This window comes from Eucyclogobius newberryi, unplaced genomic scaffold, assembly GCF_026437365.1.
Source record: "Eucyclogobius newberryi isolate DKJ021-1_F unplaced genomic scaffold, fEucNew1.0.hap1 SCAF_22, whole genome shotgun sequence".
Lineage (NCBI taxonomy): Eukaryota > Metazoa > Chordata > Actinopteri > Gobiiformes > Gobiidae > Eucyclogobius > Eucyclogobius newberryi.
This window is the reverse complement of record NW_027315857.1, coordinates 9716175-9735428: the sequence shown is the minus strand read 5'-3', so window position 1 is coordinate 9735428 and position 19254 is coordinate 9716175. Positions and strand designations below refer to the sequence as shown.

The window sequence follows — 19254 nt, the reverse complement described above, 5'->3', positions numbered from 1 at the left end:
CAACAACAATGAAGAAGAGTCAGCTCTGAAATAAAGTCTAAAGAATAAAGTCTGGCGGTGATGTAACACGTGGATACCAACCGCCACAACAACAACAACAACAACAACAACAACAACAACAACACCAAAGAAGACGACGACGACGAAGAAGAAGAAGAAGAAGAAGAAGAAGAAGAAGAAGAAGAAGAAGAAGAAGAAGAAGAAGAAGAAGAAGAAGAAGAAGACTCATAGTTACGAGAAATAACGCAAGTGCGTCTTCTCCTTGAAACCGTATTTATCGCAGTGAACTGTCAGTTCTGCGCTGTCCCAGAGGTTGTGGGGGGCGTGCATACTTTATTAATCTACCAAAGGGGTTTGAGAAGCTCTGGTGCGAGTAATCATCGCTCTTGTAACATTTCATCTCACTTTCTAATTAGAAATGTAAGTGCATTTCATTATTTAGATACTGCATACAAGTATTGTCTACGATGGTATTTTTTTTTTGCGTGATAGACGTTCAAACAACCTTTTCTCATGTCCATCTTTAAAATAAAAAGTTATTCAGTTTTACCAAACACATTTTAACATGATTTTTCTTTACCACTAGAGGGCGACACGTTAGTTCTTTGACGTCTGCTTCCCAAGAGCCTCTGCTTCCGTTAGCATTAGCATTAGCCGCCGGTGTGTGTTGACGGCTCGTCAACGTTACTTGGCAGATCGGACTGTTTTGTGTTTTGGGGCAGAAATGGCGTCGCTAAATTCCTACAAACTGCGGTGTTCAATCCCCGGTCATGAGATGGACGTCAGGGGCCTCGCCACCGCCGCTTTCCCCGAAGGAGCGTTTGTTTCTGTGTCCAGAGACCGCACCGGAAGAATCTGGGTCCCAAACTCAAGGTAGCTATCACTAGCATGGCTACGAAGCTGTCCTGGTTTTCTGCTCTTTATTCTATTTCTTAAACTTATAGATCACATTTACGAAAGGAAATAGTTAACGTATCTGTTGTTATAACTCTACAGTTGCTAATGTCTGTCTTGACTTCTCCGATGTAGAGATTAACCATCTGGTGTAAAACTAGCTTTGTCATTCATTCACCTGAAACTTTGTTGTTGTCTCTTTCTTGTCCATCACAGTCCAGACTTAGGCTTCACGGAGATGCACTGTATGTCGGGACACACCAACTTCGTTTCCTGCGTTTGCTTCATCGCTCCCACTGAAACTTATCCTCGTGGACTTGTTGTTACTGGAGGAAATGACAATAATATTTGTGTTTTTACATTGGACAATCCAAAGCCTCTGTATACTCTTGAAGGACACAAAAACACAGGTAAGGTTGTATATTAAAGGTGCACTGCGTGTCTTTTCCCACATGGGTCTGCCACCTGCTTGTCTCCTTGGAGATGTTATTGCCGGAATGTTCCCAGTATGACATTAAATGTATCTTATCTCCTTTACGGAGGCCTCCATGTCACAGGTCAGGTCTGTGGAGGGGCAAGCACATTCACTGAAGGAAGAGTTGGGGTTAACCCTACTTTTTATTGTATGTTTAGCAATTTAAACCCGACCCCACAAGATTTCTATATTTTATGCCATACTGTGGAACATTCCTAGCAAAGAAATTCCTGACGTATCGTGAAAAGTTACATAGTGCACCTTTTTAAGGATTCACTTTGACCCGTCTTTTCCTCAGTTTGTACATTGTCATCTGGAAAATTTGGGACCCTTTTAAGTGGCTCATGGGATACGACAGCCAAAGTTTGGCTTAATGAGAAATGCATGATGACATTGCAGGTATGTGTTGATGTTAACAGCAACTTTTTCAACATTGTTGGCATGTACAAGGATAAAAGTTTAAATGGAAACATGTTTGTTTTAGGGTCATACTGCAGCAGTGTGGTCTGTAGTTATTTTACCCGAACAAGGCCTTATGCTGTCTGGATCAGCTGATAAGACCATAAAGCTATGGAAAGCAGGTCGATGTGAGAAGACTTATACCGGTATGACTAAAAACTCAAAATTCCCAAATCATAGAAATATCTTGTTTTTGAGAAACTTGTATGTTTTCTTTTAGGTCACGAGGACTGTGTACGAGGACTAGCAGTGCTTAACAACTTGGAGTTTTTTTCCTGTAGCAACGACGCGAGCATTAGAAGGTGGCTGGTAACAGGGGAGTGTGTACATGTTTACTATGGGCACACAAACTACATCTACAGCATTGCAGTATTCCCTAACAGTGAAGGTACGTTTATGAGAAATGTACAAATGACTATATATAGTATATAGAGAGACAGAAAGATATATGAAGCTGGTAACTTTCACTGTATATTTTCTTTAAATATACAGATTTTGTGAGCACCGGTGAGGACAGAACTTTAAGGATATGGAGGAAGGGGGAGTGTGCACAGACTATCCGTATGCCTGCCCAGTCTGTGTGGTGTTGCTGTATTTTGCCTAATGGTGATATTGCTATTGGAGCCAGGTAATACGCAGTATCTCCTTTTCTTTGCATGTAACACCCTTGCTTGCAGACTTGACTAGATTTGCTTTGTTTCATTTTTGCGTTTGCTTTGGGACAAGTACAATTATCTGAACCTTGTTTGTTATTGTCTCTTGACTCAGTGACGGCATTATCCGTGTATTTACTGAGGCTCCGGACCGTATTGCAAGCGCAGAGGACATCCAAGCTTTTGAAGACGAGCTTTCAAAGGCCACTATTGACCCAAAGACGGGAGACCTTGGCGATATAAAAGTAGAAGAGCTTCCTGGAAGAGAGCACCTTAATGAGCCTGGTGAGAGGAATGGATATTTATAATGGTCCGATCATTGTTTCTTATGTATTTACGGCATAAGAACCTTGGACTTTGTTTTTTCTAGGAAATCGAGATGGACAAACAAGGCTGATTAAAGAAGAGGACAAAGTGGAAGCATATCAGTGGAGCGTCGGTGATGATCGCTGGATTAAAATTGGAGATGTGGTTGGAGGTTCAAACCAAAAAACTTCCAAGAGTGTTGTCTATGAAGGAAAGGTAAACATAAGTTGCCCAATAATGATAATAATACATTCATTTACATATTTTGTATCATTCAAACTGCCCTTGGTGTAGGTTTCTTTTCTTCTGGATGTTAAAATGGGCTCTAATTTTGATCTTATCACTGGTTGAGGAGGGGGGGAAAAAACAATACAACACATATTCACTACCATCATTTCTTTTAGTTCAGTCCTAATTCAAACGTATCAATAACTCATGTCACTTTCAGGAATATGATTATGTCTTCACCATCGATATTAATGAAGGAGGGCCATCCATGAAACTGCCATACAACGTCTCAGAAGACCCATGGCTCACGGCACACAACTTTCTGCAGAAGAATGACCTAAGTCCAATGTTCCTGGACCAAGTGGCCAATTTCATCATAGAGAACACTAAAGGACATGTCGTGGGGCCAGCGCAGCAAGAGAGAGGCGACCCTTTCACTGGTATGACAATATTTACCACCATGTATTTAGAAGTACATTTATGGTAGATTGTTTACTAACCAAAGCTTCAATAAAACCCGGGTAATAGTTTCTGATAATCTAAGTTGGGTACGTAAAGTTTGTTGTGCATTTGTTTTTATAGGAGGTAATCGGTACGTACCTGGATCTTCAGATGGCAACTCAGGCTTTGGGGCAGATCCTTTTACAGGTGCTCTTTCTTTTTGCAAAGACTGGATAAGAGAGATTAGCCAAATGATAAAACAAAAAAAGCTGATGAAAAATTATGTGAATTTCAGGGGCTGGTCGATACATCCCGGGATCAGACTCCGGTACAAACTCACGTGCTCTAGCGGGTGTGGCAGATCCCTTTACAGGTGAACCATTAGCTAAATTAAGTAAAGTGGAAGTAATTCTGACACTATATTGCATAAAATTATGTTTGTTTATCAGGAGGAGGGGCCTACTCATCTGCTGCCCTCAGACAGACTGCAACAAACATCTACTTCCCAAAAACAGATGGAGTGAGCTTTGAGCAGGCCAATATCCCACAGATTGTTGGTGAGTTCTGGATTCTGTTACTTTAAAGGTGCACCTTGCAACTTTTCTGGTTGGGGGTCTATGGATATGTTATTGCTTTGCCTCGGGTGTTCCTCATTAAACTTCACTTGCTCAAATGTATTAAATTACAGGTGGTTTTATTGCTAAAATGCCTTGGAAAACATGCATCATCTCTACAGATCTGACCTATAATTTAGCCTGGAGGCTTCATCTGTTCGTCTCCATGGCGATAGATTAATGTAAGGGAGTGTCTACAGAGCTGCGGCGCGCGACCGAAACTGCTAGGCTATTTCGTGACGCGGCTCCTGAAACAGCTGGGCTATTTGACCGCGCTGCGGCTCTGTAGCCACGGCCTTAATGTAATGCCATACTGTGGAACATTACAGGCAAAGCAATAACCTCTCCATTTTAGACAAGCTGGGGCCAGAGCTCCACTAGAAAGGTTACACAGTGCACATTTAAATGTAAAATTGGAACTTAAAATGCATTTACTTGTTGCAGCCAAGATAAAGGAGTTGAATGCTGGAGCCCCCCAAGAGCACAAACTATCAGAAGATTTTTTGAAAAGTATCGAACTGCTGCTGGGTTCTGTGTGTGCCAACTCTGAGCCACCACCAACAATGCAACAGATCACCCTGCTCTGGAAGGCGGCTCACTGGCCTGAAGGTTGTAATATTTAATTAACACATTTTTGCTTATTTGATTTGGTACTCATCTTTTTTTTTTTTTTGTCTTAGACATTGTGTTTCCAGTTTTGGATATCTTGAGACTGGCCGTGCGTCACCCACAAGTGAATGAAACCCTTTGCGGGGAGGAAGAGGGAGTACAGCTATGCAACCATCTCCTCAACCTGATGAGGCCAGAGGGGCGGCCAGCCAATCAGATGCTTGCCCTGCGGACTCTGTGTAACTGCTTTAGCGGCAGGCACGGCCGGTCTCTACTCATGTCCCAGCGTGAAACTGTGCTATCACGAGCTGCTGACCTGGCCTCCGTCTGTAACAAAAACATCCACGTTGCTCTGGCCACTTTGGTGCTGAACTACGCCAGCTGCTTTCATAGCCAGCCCGATCTGGAAGCCAAGGCGCAGTGTCTGTCTGTGGCAAGTCGAGCTCTTGAAACGGTACAAGACAAGGAGGCGGTCTTCAGGCTGCTGGTGGCGTTGGGGACCACAGTAGCTTCAGACCAAACTGCCAGGGATTTGGCCAAGTCTCTGGGCGTCAACTCTCAGATCTACAAGTACTCAACAATGTCTGACCCCTCCAAAGTGGCTGAATGTTGTCAGCTCGTTTTAAAAGAACTTCAATGACGTGTGACAGAATAGTATGCGGGGCACCGTAGTATAGAGAACAAATCCACTCCTTTCTTAATAAAATTTCTGCTGAAAGATTTGAGTGACATGTGTAATCAACAATAAAAGGAACGGAGGACATTTTTGTGATAATTTTCTTGTGCTTTTGGTCATAAAAATGTTTAATCCCGTGCTTGCCAGTGGTTTAAGGTGTCCTCAGTGCCATGGGGTTGCCTAATGTCTCTACCTCTCTTTACCCACTTCACGCAGTCCTGTTGTAAATCTATTAAGAAATAAGATTACCTGTATATATTATCTTCAGATAATGTTTATTTCAATAAGATTTTGCAAACAATTTGCATAATTAATAACTTCATAATCTGATTTACAAATAGCATTTTCAGTTTCGTGTTCAAAGAAACGCAAATAAAAATATCAATCTCACCGGAAGTAGTACGGAATAACATCCGGGTTTATTTGGAATATTGGCGGTCCGCTGCTGGTGAATACATTGTTTCCTCACTTCTATTTCTCTATTTTCCGTTTTACTGAGTATGTGTTTATTATCTGTGCACGATAATATGGCGTTCAAGACTTGGATGTCGTTTTATCTACTCTAATGTCAAATGTGTGGCGACGAGTTCACAGTCAGTTCTAAAGTTATTTGCAAAATTTTGTAGCTAACAGGCTAGCGCTAAATGTCGCGGTGATTTTAGTCAGCCGTGGTTTCTTTTGTCCTGTAAAACGCTACTTTGACTTACTTTTTACAATGGAGAATCCAGTAGCGGTGCAGAAAAGAAACGGCAAATATCTTTGGTTTGCGATCCTCGGTTTGGGATTTAACCCAGAAACAGAAATATCCACTTTAGCCATAAAGACCAGTACAAAACACATCAACTTGGGCCCGTAAGTATTCATGATCAAACGCCTCATGTTTGATTACATTGTCCTTTTGTAATTAGTCTGTAATCTGCGGTTTTTTGGTTTTCCTAGGGCGATGTTTGACAAACCAAACAAGGATGCGTTTTATATTGTGGCACATTTTCTACTGGAAAGGCTCAATCCAACAAGATTTAATGAATTATACAGGTGAGGAATTATAATAATGCTGAAACGTTTATTTTTATAAGGTATTTGGTTTAAAATATTAAAGAAACCGTTTTGACTTTTTTTCCATCAGGCACTGTTGGCCTGTCCTGGACCACAAAGCAGATGCAGAGTTTAGAAAAGTCACCTGCACTTGGCTCAGAGAAATAATGGTAAATTTAATTGCAGAAAGTTAAAACACAGTTATTATGTTGTATACATGCTCTTTTTGTTGTTGTTGTTGTTTAATTCAATTTAGGATGAGACGGCCAGTGCTGGATCCAAGGTTCAAGCGTCCTTGTTTCTCTCGCCTGGAGGTCCCAAATTTGTGACGTTGATGCTTCACTTGACTTATCATGTGATGGTGCAAGAAATGAAGACGTTCAACACAGGCATAACATAGTCTTCTTGGGAAATATTGAATAGAGTCAGTGTTAAATGATAACTAATTCTGAAATTATATTTTTAACAGATGGCACTTGGGTTCCTGAGGCTGCTGCTTTACCTGCGTCCTCTGTGGATATGGCCGTGAAAAGGCTGAAGCTGATCCGATCCAGGTTTTTGAAAATGGCTGTGGATCAGGATCGCTTCCTCCAGGAGTACCAGAGGAGAGCCCAGTAAGTATGATGGTGATGTACTGCCTAGTCAGATTTTGTTACAATCCCTTTCCAAAGAGTGAAATAAAGGAGGGAAAAAAAGTCAACATTGAATGGGTATAAATCTGGAACTGTTACCGTATTTTCCGGAGTATAAGTCGCACCAGCCATAAAATGCATAACCGAGAGGAAAAAAACATATACGTTGCACTGGAGTATGAAATGCGGTTGCAAGTGTAAAAATAACAAAAAATGTCACACATAAGTTGCTCCGGAGTATAAGTATAAGTCGCAACCCGGCCAAAACTATGAAAAAGGGTGCGACTTATAGTCCGGAAAATACATGGTGGCACTCGCAACAAAAAAGGTCACGCCATCCCGGGTTCGATTCCTGGGCCAGTTGGGACATTTTTATACATGCGTTCGCACATCCGGGAACTTGTGCAGTGCAACCGAATCCGCCATTTTGAAAGGGGCACAACAGCACGTCTACTACATACGAAATATGAGGCCAAAATGCCAAAAACCTGCATTCTGTTAGGACATTGCTCTGTTGACTGACCAAGAAATTATAGCTTTGTCGTGTACCTTATTAGTTTGCCGTTATCGTCTAAAGAATCAACGTATTTGTAGCTCATTATACCGTAGAAAAGGATGCAGTCGTGTTTATATCTTGCGTGCCCCTTTTTAAAATGTCCCGGCTGTATGACGTCACCGCAAACGCATGTATATGGAATATGTATGTTTCCTTACTTATTGTCCTGCGTTTGCTCACTCATCTACTATCATACAAAAAGTGGCAACTAAATCATATAAATAAATTCAGTGTTTTGGTTTAAACTTATTATGAAAAGTTTCTAAAATAATAATATCACAACATTACACATTAAAAGCTATAAACGAGAGCTGATAATGCGTCCCCTTGTGCACCTGCTGATATTAAGCCATGATTAATGGAGCCGTGTGTCTGTAATCAGTGTAATTGAACTGGTCTGTGCAGATGGCTCTCTGTTACTTAATGCGTTGCGGTGTTGTTTGCTCAGAGCTCTGGTGAAGTCTGTGAGAGAGATTCAGGCTGATGGTGCCAAGTATGACGAGCTGCTCAAGTATGTACCCCTTTTATCGCCTGAGCTTTTTCAATTGATCTTGATTCTTAGTTGAGTTTTTGTTTGTTTCATTCATTTGCATAGGCAATACAGCGATGACACTGTGCAAGATCAAGCTTCTCTCGTTGAAAAAGCCAGAAAGGTATGCACGTTTGATTGCTTTTAGCGTCGTTTTCAAAAGCCGCTAAATGTTTTTGCCTATAGGTGCGTGCCTTGTGGTCAACCATTGAAGGAATTGTTTCATCGACTCAAGAGGCGCAGGATTCGATGCAGTGTGTCTTAAAGGGAGATGTAGATCAATACACACTTGACTGGAGCGAAAAGCCTCTCAAAATCTCCCCGAGTCTGTTGGAAAGGATTCAGCAACTTCCCCAGCAGGTTATTTAAATACCCCCCCCTTTTTTTTCTTATTTAAACAGTTCTATGTAGACTTTCCATATTTGGACTACAGATTGATTTGTTTTGCACTTATTTTTTTTAGTTGACTTCTGGCAACCTGTACGAGGCTGGTCAGCTGAACCTCCTGAGTGTGCTCGAGCTGACAAACCATGCTTTGCAGCTATTGAAGGAAGAAAAATCTCGAGTTTTCCATTGCCCTCAAACTCTCCTCGTGCCCGAGCAACTGCAAGAAAAATGTCAGCAAATGAGTCGTATGCTGCAGGACCTCCACCTCATTAGGTAAACTACTTCTATCATGACAACTGCTGTACTCAAAGGTATAAGACTTGGAGATAAATGCCATATGTTTAGGCAAAGGATCTCAAAAGAAGAGGCTCCTCAAGTCAAGAAGGTCATTCGAGAGTTGGAACAGGAGTGGGACAGAAAGTGGTGTGACGTTCTTCAAAACACCCCGTTAACTGCTTTTCTCAATGAAGATCCAGTGAGTTTTTATAATCTCAAACCTTAGTTTTACAAGGTGCTGTTCTAAAATGTGTCTTCCGTTTAGGCCCTTGGCTTTCTATCCCCGATGGCTCCACTGTCCTTTGAACCTGCTCCCGACTCAAGTTACAGAAGTGGCATATTCGCACAGTACCCCGCCAAACTCCTTGGTCAGTTGTGTTTAAGCAAGCAAGATTTAATAGTACACATTAATACCAAGTGCTTTAAAATCATAAAAACCTCTTGCATTTGTAAACTCATAGTTGCTCGTACAAACCTTTTTTTTCTTTTTCTGCAGATAAATCAATGGAGAAGCTGACACAAGAACCGGTTGCAGAGTTCCCAGTAACTAAAAGGTAAATGTTGACCAAATGTTGACTGTTTTACATTACATCGCCTTAGGTTGTTTGTGTATTGCATGTCTTGGGGCACTGCTTATCTGGTACAAAACGTCTCTTCAATGTTTTGTTTTTTAAATGCGGCTGTGGAATTATGAAGTAAATGTAACGTGGCAATGGGAGGTAGATACTTGGGCAGTCCAAAGTGGTGCTCTGTCCTTCACTACTCCTCCCTATAGCATACATGCTCTCTGATGACCGCGGCGAATTAAGAGAAATCGTCACGGACAGATACGGAGCAGACATTTTGACAATATAGTAGATTTACATTTGAATAGTTTGACTTTAATGTGTGTGGTGTGTTTTTTTTTTTTTTTTTTTTTTTTTTTTTTTTTTTAAGTAAATCTTGTCTGGACTTGGATGAAAACAAAATGGCGGCGGTATCTGCAGAAGCTGTGTCTCGGGCAAATACTTCTCTAGACTGGCTGTTTGACCGTACCTCACCGGTCGGGACGGCACCTGCTCCAACGCCTAAAGTCGGTACACTAAAGTTTTTGACTGTGCATTCAATTGAACATTTTTAACAGTCTGTATTTTTTCAGGTCGCTGCTAAATCCAGTGCTATGTCAAACGTGTCAAAGGTCACGCCACTCAGATCCAGGACGGAAATAATTGCATTGGAGTGCGACAATCTGGCCGATCAGGTAAATTGTGTCAGTCATATGGGTATATTGCTGCGTCTTGTCAGGCTTGTGTGTATGATGTGATGTTTGTTTTTTGTCAGTTTGCAGATGCAGTAATTACAAGCGGCGCTACTCCAGGATGTGCCAAAGGTTTGGACTTGGAAGATCTTCTCTGCACAGTTCATGGCGATCCCTTTTCAACCAGAAAGCAGCTGCCCCGTACACCAGAAAGCTTGAGTATGTTACGGTTTGTTTTATAATGTTGATAGACTTTTTGCCATCCAATAGTTGAAATATCTATTTTTTGTTTTTAAAGTTATGGAAGTGAAGAGTTCCTGGCGAAAGGCAATAGAAGAGGACAAAGCTGAGAGAATCTGCTCGACCAAGTACGACGATAGCCTGACGGGGCGCCTCACTCCTCTGGGCAATGCGTCTTATGGTTTTCAGAGCCCCTTTGCCCCCGTCCCGACTAAACACAAATGGACTCCTCCTACCGCAGACATGCCATCTGTGTGCCAGCAGGGGGCCTTGATGAAATCTAATTTGGGATGGGACACCTTCAACACAGAAACGGACAGTCCCAGCGGTACAGGCAGCAGTGCGGTCCAGTTTAGTCTCGACCATGAAACGCTCCCTGAAATGCAAAGTTGTGACAGTTTATTGAGCCTTGACGATGTGGATGTAAGCAAGGAGGAGCTATCACCCCATTTGCAGAGTGGACTGAAACGGACGACAACCACGCAGCGAGCATGCGCTGAGGACTTGTTTGCTAGTCAAATAAATGTGCCAGGCTGTCTCTTGTCTCCTGAGATCCCAACATTGAATAGCGATTGGGCAACAGCCAAAGTAAAGTCAGAAAAAACAGCTGATCAAACGTTTTGTCTGGATTTTGACACACTGGATATTCCGACTACACCAACTCAAGAATTCATCCTCCCTAAACTTATCAAATTCTCACCACTAGATGACATGAAGTGCTAGTTAACATCCTTATATAATTTGTTGTACATAAGATTAAACTTAAATGCAACTTGTGCAAACAATTCATTTGTGTATTTAAACTACTAACTTGTTTTAAAAATGTCTTAAACGTTTTAATAAAGATGTATGTTTAAAAATATCTTCACTTCTACTAATACAGCCTAAAAATAAACACATGTTGCATTCTTGTACTTGCACTAACTATGCTGTAGAGGGCGCCATGCATTACATTACTGCATAACTGATTGTAAAGTTTACGTAAAGAAAACGCAAGAACTCGAAAATTGAAAACGTGAAACATGTTATATTGCTGTCTTTTGTATTGATTATAAAAGGTTTGCCGTCAATCCATTGCATTTGGATATCACAAAACAAAAGCTTTATCATTTACATTCCAAATCGAAAGCATTGTGTTGTTCGAATTGACTTTATGAATTGGAGTTGCGAAACACCGGATACAGCACACGTATCCACCGCAGTCACGTTCGCGCTTTTACTTTGTACCCGGAAGCTGCGTCCTGCGCGCGCCGCCGCTTCACTTAACCCGCACAGAGCTCGTTTCTGGGCGGGTCCAGCCTGAGACAGAGACGTTTAGGAAGCACCCGCTCACTCACCAACACAACTATCAAACGCGGACGCAAACATGGCGCCCGCCTCCGCCAACAACTTCAGATGAAAAGTGTGGCCTCTCCAAAGTTTCATCACTCTTTTCTTTTTTTTTTTTGAAGCAGTTCGTCGCGTGCCGTGTCGGGTTTAGCGCGTTGCCGATTACTACTCCAAAACAAACGCACGGAATATCACAAGCCGGGGTTAAAACTGCAAGTTGCCTACATGTCAACATCGTCTTTGGCTGCAGAGTGAACAGCTGGTAAGTATTTTTTTTTTTTTAAATGAAACACGTAGCTTATGTTTACGCACTCTTTTAAACGCTACGCCGGGGCTTATTTAGACATTGTTTTCGCAGCCGCGCGCGCCCGTGCCGCACTTTCATCGTGTTGTTGTGCGTTATCCAACCGCGGAAATAGACAAGACAGCCACGTCTCAAACGCACTGGCTCCGCGTGCGAGTGGGGCCCGTCTCTTTTGTTGAATACGCAGCGTGATAGTGCGCGTTTCCTGCATGAAAGTTGACCTAGTTTCGAGGAGTCGGATGCAACAGTTGGGAATATAACACCCCCGGCTCCAGGTCTTGTGCTCTCTTCTTCTTGTTCCCCGGATAATCAGCCTTCCTGTGTGGGCGCCTTGCAGGTGTCCGGGGCTGAAATGTGCCTCTAATACTATTAAAACACGTAATTTAAAAATGCACCGTTTGTTTTTTTCAACTTGTGGCCTTTTGCTTTTGTGAAGCAGTTAGTTGGCAATGGATTAAATCAGAAAAAGTTTATTGCCACTTGTTTTGGTGATTCGGTGCAACATAAAACCAATGAACAACAATAAATAATAAAACAACATATATAAGTCAAAAAGTGAGTTATCATCTTAGTGCAAAATGTATGACATAACATGACAAAGTGATCAATTCTATATATGCAAGAAAAATAATTTTAAAATACTCAAACTGCTTTTTCAAACTCGATTTTGATGTGAAGGAAACTGAAAAAAGCTCAATACTGGATACCAATTAATTTCAATACAACAGACGCACGCAAGTAGTTTGTTATCACCACCAAAGCTTTACTAGTTCAGATAAAGATCAAGGTAATTATAAAACTATTCAGGAAAGGTATTTTTGTTCCTTTTTCAATAGTATTTAAAAAATATTGTATTATTATAGTTTTTGTTGTTGACAGCCCTAGTTCCAGGTAGGATTCCATAGCTTTCAACTTTCTTTTAGAGTCGGTGTACTTGCTTGAATGCCTTGCAAATTCACATTTATTGGAGTTGATGATGCCGAAAAGAAGTTACCACCTTGGCCAATTATTAGCTGTGAGTAAGATTAACTTGGAAAAGGAACAGGGAAGTAACCCACAACCTTCACCAAACTTCCCCTTTAGTGTCTGCATCATAGCTGTCAAAAGGACTGTTGGTTTGTGGAGCCGTGTGCGTGTGTGGGCCCAGTAGACATGGCAGATTCATATTGACGCCTCAGCTCTTGACTGTTGGCCAGAGAACTGAACCCTGAGGGCTCCATTCCCTGCGTCGGCTTCCCATCACTGCCTTGACTTTCCAGGGACTGGCACAAGTCCCAGCAAGAGTCAGGGTTTCCTCTTGTGCAGAGCTATGCAAAAGCCATTCACATTTCACCTGGGGAAGTAACTTAAATAAACATGTAAACAAGTGTAAATAGTAACACTATGCGAGGACTAGTTAAACTGCCAATAAACATTTTTATTTTGAATAGTGTTGTGAAGTACTTGAATTGATATACATATTCAGAATACTAATTTACAGTAACTGTATTACTGTACAGTTACTTTCTTTTGGTGGTATTCAGAATACAGTTACTTATCTTATCAGTGCATAACAAATCTGTTAACAAAAGCTAACAAAGCTGTTTCAATCCTATAATCTCACTATAATATAATCCAACTTGTATTCTAACTATTGAGAATACAGTATTCTGTTAAGAAGATGTAACTGAATATGTTCCAAAATACAATTTTAACGCATGTATTCAGTATTCTGTAATACATTATCAAAGTATTCTTCCCTATACTGTACATTACTGCAATGCATCTTGAGGTAGTTACAAGGGAAACAAGCTGAAATAAAAAAACAACTTAAAATTTCAAATGTTAAATGTGATTTATTTGGTAATTGGATTCGTCTGTATTTAACGTCGGTGTTGGTCCACTTTGATTAAGTGAATCATTCTGTGTATTGAAATTGTATTCTGCTTTCATATGTTCTAAATTGATATGTAATGCAATATAATTAATTGGCACTTTTGGAACGCAATGTCCCAATTAATCATCATAATTAGTCATGTAGAAAAACCGAGTGTGCGTCAAAATGGCTTCACAATACGTCTCCGAATGGCACATTGAAGTCCAACATCAAGTTCTCAGTCCTGACCCAGCCTTGGCCTCACAGCCGTGGAGAAGGGAGTGGAGACCTTCCCTCCCTCTCTCCCCCTCTCTCTCCCCCTCTTCCCCTCTCTCTGTTACATGCAGCAGGTATAAAGTAGGTCATGGCTGCGGCTCTGGCTTTGTGTACATTAAACTTGTACTTTGTCACCGCAGTCCGTCGTCAAAAGCGTTCATCAGGTGACCAAGGAGACGAAGGGAGGGAAAAGCCAGCGGAGCATGCAAAGAGGCAAAAGTCAAAGTCAGTCTTGGGTTGCAGTTTTTCTTGAGACCAAAATATGACTTCAAAACCCTTTATGATCAGTGGTAAAATATTAGTTATTTAAATGAGATTAGATTGTTTATTTTGGTCATGGTTTGTTTCGCTGTTAGTGGACGGAGAACTTGGAAACATACCCTAAAAGTTGTCCGCACAATCCAGATTTCAGTGGACATTGATGGGAACTATTTTCCTTTTCTTCAACCGATGTTGCAGCTCTATTAGCTTATGGCATAACCCAAAATTTATCGTTACATTTTCAAGGTAGTTCTTTGCCCTCAAGTTAATAATTGTGTAATTTTTCTCTTGCACGTTTCCTTCGCCCATATTCTTTTTGGTTTACCCACAATAATGTTACGTATGCATACTTTTGTGTGAAGTCCCGACCTGAGCTGCTAACAGACTTGCTAGTTAGTGAGTAGAATGAGTTTGGCCTCTGGCTCTGGCTCCACTGTGGAAAGAATGCTCTGTCTGCTGCTGGACGATCACGCTCAGGAAGGAGGTCTTGTGACGATCCTACTGCTGTGCTGACCCTCTGCTGCCTCAAAACTTCATATTTTTACCAAAGCAGTTTGAGATTTAGTGCAAGTGAGTATTTTGAAGGATATTTACTTGAGTTTATGGCCTATTGTGCATCAAAATAAATGAATGTAATGTCACTTTCATTTTCTCTCACGCTATCTAAAGCTCAATGGGTAAAAGTGCATCTAATATGTCACCGCTTTAACTTGTGTTCCTAACTTTTGGATTGTTCTCAATGGCGATAGTGGCTGATGGTGTGTCCAAAGTTTTTCAAAGGGGAAAGATGTTTGCTAAAGCAGTGGATCATGCCAAGAAGTCAAGGGACAGAGTAGGACAGTAAGATAAGATAAGATATTCCTTTATTGTCCCACATGGGGAAATTTCATTGGTGCAACGCAGGTAGATACAGAGGTAGATACAGAAGAACAGATCACTTATAGGAAGTCTGAAAAACACTTTCAGTAGAAGATCTCCTGTAAATAAATAAAAAACTCCCATAGACAAATAAATAAATAAATACATAAATACCATTGCATGTGATCACGACAGTAATTGCACATGAATATGTGTCACGACAGCACATAGATTGCACATGAATTTCACAGTAATTGCACATGAATTCCAACAGCAATTGCACATATGACAGAATTGCACATGGTTAGGTCAGTATTGCGAGTGTTCAGTACTAACAGTGTTTGTTATAAAGTCTGACAGCAGCAGAAAGGAAAGACCTGCGAAACCTTTCCTTCACACAGCGAGGGTGGATCAGTCTCTCACTGAAGCTGCTCTCCAGAGCGGAGAGAGTGTCCTGCATGGGGTGACAATCATGGTCCAGCATAGATGTGAATCTAGCCAGGACCCTCCTGTCCCCCACCTCCTGCACCGAGTCCAGAGCACAGCCCAGGACGGAGCTGGACTTCTTGATGTCTTTGTCCAGCCTCTTCCTCTCCCTCTCTGTGATGCTGCTGCTCCAGCAGGCCACACCATACAGGAGGGCCGATGCCACCACAGAGTCGTAGAAGGTCTTCAGGAGTGGCCCTGTCACTCCAAAAGACCTGAGTCTCCTCAGGAGGTAGAGCCGACTCTGGCTCTTCCTGTACAGTGCGTCTGTGTTATGAGTCCAGTCCAGTTTGTGGTTCAGATGAACACCCAGGTACTTGTACGAGTCCACTCTCTCAATGTCCCATCCCTGGATGTTCACTGGTGAGGGGGCAGTGGGGTGGCGTCTGCGGAAATCCACCACCATCTCCTTGGTCTTCCCCGCGTTGATGAGGAGGTGGTGCCAGTCCACAAAGTCCTGCGCCAGTCCTCTGTACTCCGCGTCATCATCGTCCGTGATGAGTCCGATGATGGCAGAGTCATCAGAGAACTTCTGCAGGACACAGCTGTCCGTGTCATGTCTGAAGTCTGCAGTGTAAAGGGTGAAGAGAAAGGGCGCGAGGACAGTGCCCTGGGGCGCCCCCACACTGCAGGTCCGAGTGTCAGACACACAGTTCCGGGCTCTCACAAACTGGGGTCGGTCTGTGAGGTAGTCCAGGATCCACTCTGCCGGGTCATACTCCACACCAGCCGTCTCCAGCTTGTCCCTCAGGAGCAGCGGCTGGATGGTGTTGAAGGCGCTGGAAAGATCGTAGAACAGAATCCTCACAGAGCTGCCAGGCTTTTCCAGGTGAGAGAGAGGGCGGTGCAGCAGGGAGATGACGGCGTCCTCCACTCCGATGCTAGGCCGGTATGCAAACTGCAGCGGGTCCATGGCTGAGCTCACGGTGGAGCGGAGGTGGTCCAGGACCAGCCGCTCCAGTGTCTTCATCAGGTGGGTAGTGAGAGCCACTGGCCTGAAGCTGTTGAGGTCTTTGGGGCGCGGTGTCTTAGGCACAGGTACCAGACAGTAGGTCTTCCAGACCTGTGGTACCACCTTCAGCTTCAGGCTCATGTTGAAGACATGCTCCATAACTCCACACAGCTCATCTGCGCAGGACTTAAGGAGCCTGGGGCTGATGCCGTCTGGTCCTGCTGCCTTCCTCACTTTAATCCTCTTCAGCTCACTCCTCACCTGTGCTGCTGTGACAGTCAGTGGTTGGCAGGGGGACTGTGTGCTGGGGGGATGGGTGAGTCCAGGCGAAGTGGGGAGCTGATGGTCCGTGGCAGATAAGCGAAGAGGAACAGATGCAGGGCATTGTCCAGCTGTGGAAGAGGGAGCATGCAGCTGTGCAGGGGGAGGGGCGGGTGACCGATCAAACCTCAAGAAGTGAGCATTTAAATCATTCACCCACTGTAGATCCCCCTCTGTCTGGGCAGAGGGGATTTTGAAGCCCGAGATGGTTTTCAGGCTCCTCCACACTCCCTGAATGTTCTTCTGCTGCTGCAGCTGCTCCTCCATCCTCCTCTTGTAGCCGGCCTCAGCCTGCCTGATCTTCCTCCTCAGCTCCTTCTGCACAGTCCTCAGCTCCTCCTTGTTCCCTGACCTGAAGGCTCTCTTCTTCTCCTTCAGCAGAGCCTTCAGTTCACGGTTAATCCATGGCTTGTTGTTTGGAAAACACCGCACCTTCCGGGAGGGAACAATGTTCTCAAAACAGAAGTTGATGTAGTCCGTGATGCACTCTGTGATGGTGTTGATGTCCTCCCCATGTGGGTCATAAAGCTCAGTCCAGACAGTGGTGCTGAAGCAGTCCCTCAGAGCCTCCTCGCTCTCAGCAGACCACATCCTCACCTCACGGGACACCACAGGCTGCCTGCGCACAATGGGTTCATACACAGGCCTCAGCTGTACAAGGTTGTGGTCCGAGCTGCCCAGGGGAGGGAGGGGGGAAGAAGAATAAGCCTCCTTGGTGTTGGCAAAAAACAAGTCCAATGTTCTATTGTTCCTGGTGGGGCAGGTAACATACTGGGTGTATGTTGGTAGAACAGAAGAGGGAGAAGCGTGGTTAAAGTCACCAGAGACGAGGAAGAGAGCCTGTGGGTGCTGTGTTTGCAGCCTACAAGTGCAGGAGAGCAGTGCTTCACAAGCATTTTCAGCATTGGCAGACGGGGCCACATAGACTGCGATCAAAATCACATGTGAGAACTCCCGGGGAAGATAATATGGCCTCATGCCAATAGCCAATAGTTCAATATCCCTGTTACATAGCTGCTCCTTCACTGTGCAGTGTTCGGGTTTGGACCAGCTTGTGTTCACATACACCGCCAGACCTCCACCTCTTTTCTTTCCGCATTCTCTCGTTCTGTCCTCCCGCAGCAGATGAAAATTGTCCAAACCTACAATAGAGTCTGGCATTTCTGCTGTTAACCAGGTCTCTGTGAAAATCAAGACGCTGCTGTCCCTATAAATCCTCTGGGACCGCATGAGGCTCGCTATTTCCGCCCTTTTATTTTGAAGGGACCTCACGTTACCCATGACTACGGCGGGAACCGACTTCCTGTTTCCTCCTCTCTTCTCTCGGAGTTTACGTCCAGCCCGTCTGCCTCATTGCGTTTTCCTTAGGATGTCCGCCGGGATAACGTGACGATCTCCGGGTAAGACGACTGTTCTCCGCAGTTTCATTAGTTCCCGGGGGCTCGCTCTGAGCTAGCTCACGTCACAACAACACGAAAAAAGTCAAAAACAGTTGAATTAAAAACGATTCCAGCGCGTGTCCCTATCGTACAGTAAAATAGAAAAAATATACTAACTATATTTACAAAATATAGGAGATAAAGCACAATAAGTGTGAGAAAAAAGAGAGAGCGTTTACACCGGGCTGCCAGCTGTACCAGCGCCTTATGACGTATGTGCAGTGCAATTGTCAACAGGGATGGTCGATATAATATCAGTACTAATATAGGAGGGTGTTTCCAGATCAACATGTCGGTCCGATATTGAAATTGTAGCTTTTGTGAAGTGTGAATCAAAACAGCTGAATGGTTCATTCCCCATGTGGGACAATAAAGGAATATCTTATCTTATCTTATCTTATATCGACTCATGCTGATGCACTAAAAAGTGAAAATGTTGCAAAATGTCTTAACTCGTTACACTTTCAACTCAAATAAATTATGAATGATCTGGCACACATTTTGCAACAGCGCCTCAAAACATTTGCGCTACCATATTTGAATCCAGAGGTGGGCTCATGTTTTGCTTTCGATGTCTGTTGTGAATTCCGTCTGCTCTACATCATCTGTGTCCATGCCCCTCGATGCATGCGCGCAGAAAAGTGCGGTCGTCGGCTTGTCAAATGTGAGGTTTTGTTTTGTCAGCTCATTGACACCTCGTTGGGGCTGGTTTTGTCCTCTGACAGCACACTGCGATGACTGGTGGCAGCGATGGCCACTTTGCTCCACACGGTCACAGAAAGCTCCAGAAACCTAAGTGGTACTTGAGAGGAACTGTGGTCCTGCTCAAGCAGACACGCCGGGTCCTGTTGATCAGGAATTAACATTAAATGGTAGACTACCTGCCTGTTTTTCTAGGTTCACTCGTTGATCATTTAGACTAAAAT

General features: G+C 43.3%; 4 protein-coding genes and 1 non-coding gene across 6 annotated transcripts in view; all 5 read left to right on the top strand.

Annotated features, from left to right (window-relative positions):
- Positions 1-19254, top strand: part of LOC140372174 (leucine-rich repeat LGI family member 2-like) — a 481342-nt gene that overhangs the window by 27366 nt on the left and 434722 nt on the right. The gene's annotated exons all lie outside the window — the stretch shown is intronic.
- On the top strand, positions 624-5442 carry plaa (phospholipase A2-activating protein). The gene is made up of 14 exons (XM_072458607.1): positions 624-873; positions 1111-1304; positions 1668-1768; positions 1854-1974; positions 2049-2216; positions 2321-2456; positions 2597-2766; positions 2852-3003; positions 3236-3455; positions 3598-3663; positions 3752-3829; positions 3906-4013; positions 4515-4679; positions 4751-5442. The coding sequence occupies exons 1-14, from the start codon at positions 725-727 to the stop codon at positions 5317-5319; spliced, it is 2397 nt and encodes a 798-aa protein (XP_072314708.1). The 5' UTR covers positions 624-724; the 3' UTR covers positions 5320-5442.
- On the top strand, positions 5861-11002 carry haus6 (HAUS augmin-like complex, subunit 6). Its single transcript, XM_072459193.1, has 16 exons — positions 5861-6207; positions 6295-6390; positions 6482-6560; positions 6647-6779; positions 6860-7004; positions 8027-8089; positions 8174-8231; positions 8294-8467; positions 8571-8767; positions 8840-8969; positions 9036-9138; positions 9267-9324; positions 9707-9842; positions 9909-10010; positions 10091-10226; positions 10306-11002. The coding sequence occupies exons 1-16, from the start codon at positions 6071-6073 to the stop codon at positions 10968-10970; spliced, it is 2412 nt and encodes an 803-aa protein (XP_072315294.1). The 5' UTR covers positions 5861-6070; the 3' UTR covers positions 10971-11002.
- LOC140372312 (small Cajal body-specific RNA 8) lies at positions 9484-9614 on the top strand. The gene has a single exon (XR_011928642.1).
- The window catches only part of dennd4c (DENN/MADD domain containing 4C), a 43118-nt gene continuing 35616 nt past the window's right edge, over positions 11753-19254 (top strand). For both annotated transcript variants that reach the window (XM_072459295.1, XM_072459294.1), the window contains exon 1: positions 11753-11838. The gene's annotated coding sequence lies outside the window, so the exon portion shown is untranslated. The remainder of the gene's footprint in view (positions 11839-19254) is intronic.

Bases quoted from the DNA above. Each gene is read 5' to 3' on its own strand.
- plaa (XM_072458607.1), top strand. From the start codon at position 725: ATGGCGTCGCTAAATTCCTACAAACTGCGGTGTTCAATCCCCGGTCAT. The intron at 874-1,110 runs GTAGCTATCACT...TGTCCATCACAG, and splicing joins ATCTGGGTCCCAAACTCAAG to TCCAGACTTAGGCTTCACGG. The intron at 3,004-3,235 runs GTAAACATAAGT...TGTCACTTTCAG, and splicing joins GTGTTGTCTATGAAGGAAAG to GAATATGATTATGTCTTCAC.
- haus6 (XM_072459193.1), top strand. From the start codon at position 6,071: ATGGAGAATCCAGTAGCGGTGCAGAAAAGAAACGGCAAATATCTTTGG. The intron at 8,090-8,173 runs GTATGTACCCCT...TCATTTGCATAG, and splicing joins AAGTATGACGAGCTGCTCAA to GCAATACAGCGATGACACTG. The intron at 9,139-9,266 runs GTCAGTTGTGTT...CTTTTTCTGCAG, and splicing joins GTACCCCGCCAAACTCCTTG to ATAAATCAATGGAGAAGCTG.